We start from the raw sequence: 1,825 nt of genomic DNA, 5'->3' as shown, positions 1-1,825 counted from the left end.
CACCCCCTGCCCCGAGGGGCCGCCTCGGTGGAGGAAAGTGGTCCCTCGCACACCAGAAGGATGGGGAGGACCATGAGACCCGACGACATCAACCCCCGGACGGGGCTGGTGGTGGCTCTGGTCAGCGTCTTCCTGGTGTTCGGGTTCATGTTCACCGTGTCCGGCATCAAAGGGGAGACACTGGGGGACATCCCGCTGCTGGCCATCGGGCCAGCCATCTGCCTGCCGGGCATCGCCGCCATCGCCCTCACCAGAAAGACCGACGGCTGCACCAAGTGGCCCAAGAACAAGTGTCCGTGCTGCAAGCAAGTCATGGACCGAGATGTCATGGAGCTGCTGAGGACACCCTCGGACCTGGAGTCTGGCAAAGGGAGTTGCGATGAGCTGGCCAGTAAAGTATACCAGAAGGACAGGGGAGTGCAGCGCAGGGAGGACTCTGTATCCATCTGCACCACCACCACCACCACCACGGGAGAGTGCAAGAGCCTCATCAGAAAGGTGGAGCAGGAGGAGATGCTGAGATACCTGGAGACCTGCTACCCAGAAATGCCGGGGAATGTGTTCGTAGGAGATGGCTCCACGTACAGTGCCTTGGAGAAGCAGAGCTCTTCTCTCACCAGGGACAGCACTGCTTGCCCTGACATTGAAGACAACATTTTTGTTGCTCCTAAAGACAGTATCATTGTCTGCTCTTACAAGGAGAACAGCCCTTACGACAGATACTGTTGCTACATAAACCCTACTGGAGTCAACTCGGACCAGGAGACCATAGTGTGAAAGATGCATACTTTATATACATGTATGTGTAAAAAAACTACAACTTTGGCTTCTTGATAGGGGATAACATAGCTGACTGCACTGCATGGGACAATCCTGATACTATTACAATTTAGCCTGGTATGTGACTGATGATTAAACCTTTTGTGCCTGAAATACTCTTTCTGTAAGTAAACAAGCATGTTTAAAGGTTAAAGAATTTAAGTCTTAATTCTGGAAAAAAGAAATTACGTTTAAATTCTATTTTCTCCCTTTTCCTCCATTTTATTTTCCTGCTGCCTATTGTACCCAAGCCTGTAGACACACTGTCGGGAAGGCAGTGGTGGCTGTCAGTTGACATCAAGAGCTGAATCAAAACCTGGAGCTATCTGTAGGAAAGGATGTTTTGCTCTGTGTCTGAATGGGTCTCGGCAATAGTGTCACTTCATTTTAGGAGGGATTGAAAGATGTCAGCATGCACTCCAATAGCTGGCTGATGTTAGGGAGTGTAGAAGTGATTTGTCTCTTCCTTCTTCCTCCTGGCACGATTTTATTTTCCTCTGCTTCAAGGAACTGTTGTGCTGACCCCGTGGGCTCTTCTGATAGTCTCATAGGAGCCAGATAGGCTTAGGGGAGTTTTCAAATGCTAAGCCATCATCAGTAGCACGCAAGGTACAGGTTTTAGCCTAATTCCCCCTGGTATTGAGTTCACTGGAATGTTTCTAACACTTTTGGATTTTATAGGCATACTTGACAAGGAGATTACAACATGAGAATGACACAGTTCTTGCAGAGACTAGGAGCAGATGTCAGTGGACTCAGAGTCTTAAAAATATATTTCAGTACATCTAAAGTCACTTAGGGAATAGACTTCTATGGGTTGTGTTCAGAGCTGGATCTGACTTCTGAAAATGTAATTTTCATGTGCCTTTTCTAAAATGCCAGGTGATTCTCTGCAGGTGATGAATGGTTACAGTCCACTCAGGGGGCTCAAAGCTATGCTTTGCTAGGGGAAGAGAACAGAGAACCTGGCTGGTAGATGTTTTTGTTCACAGGCTATGGCTACATA

At 48.2% G+C, this 1,825-nt stretch overlaps 1 protein-coding gene across 1 annotated transcript; it reads left to right on the top strand.

The window, feature by feature from the left end:
• Positions 1–60: 60 nt before the first annotated feature.
• Positions 61–777, top strand: TMEM215 (transmembrane protein 215). The gene has a single exon (XM_008946848.1). It carries the CDS (start codon positions 61–63, stop codon positions 775–777), a length of 717 nt encoding a protein of 238 aa, XP_008945096.1.
• The last annotated feature ends 1,048 nt before the right edge of the window (positions 778–1,825 follow it).

Source organism: Merops nubicus, unplaced genomic scaffold (genome assembly GCF_000691845.1).
Source record: "Merops nubicus isolate BGI_N331 unplaced genomic scaffold, ASM69184v1 scaffold9459, whole genome shotgun sequence".
Classification (NCBI taxonomy): domain Eukaryota; kingdom Metazoa; phylum Chordata; class Aves; order Coraciiformes; family Meropidae; genus Merops; species Merops nubicus.
This window is presented reverse-complemented; position numbering and strand designations above follow the sequence as displayed.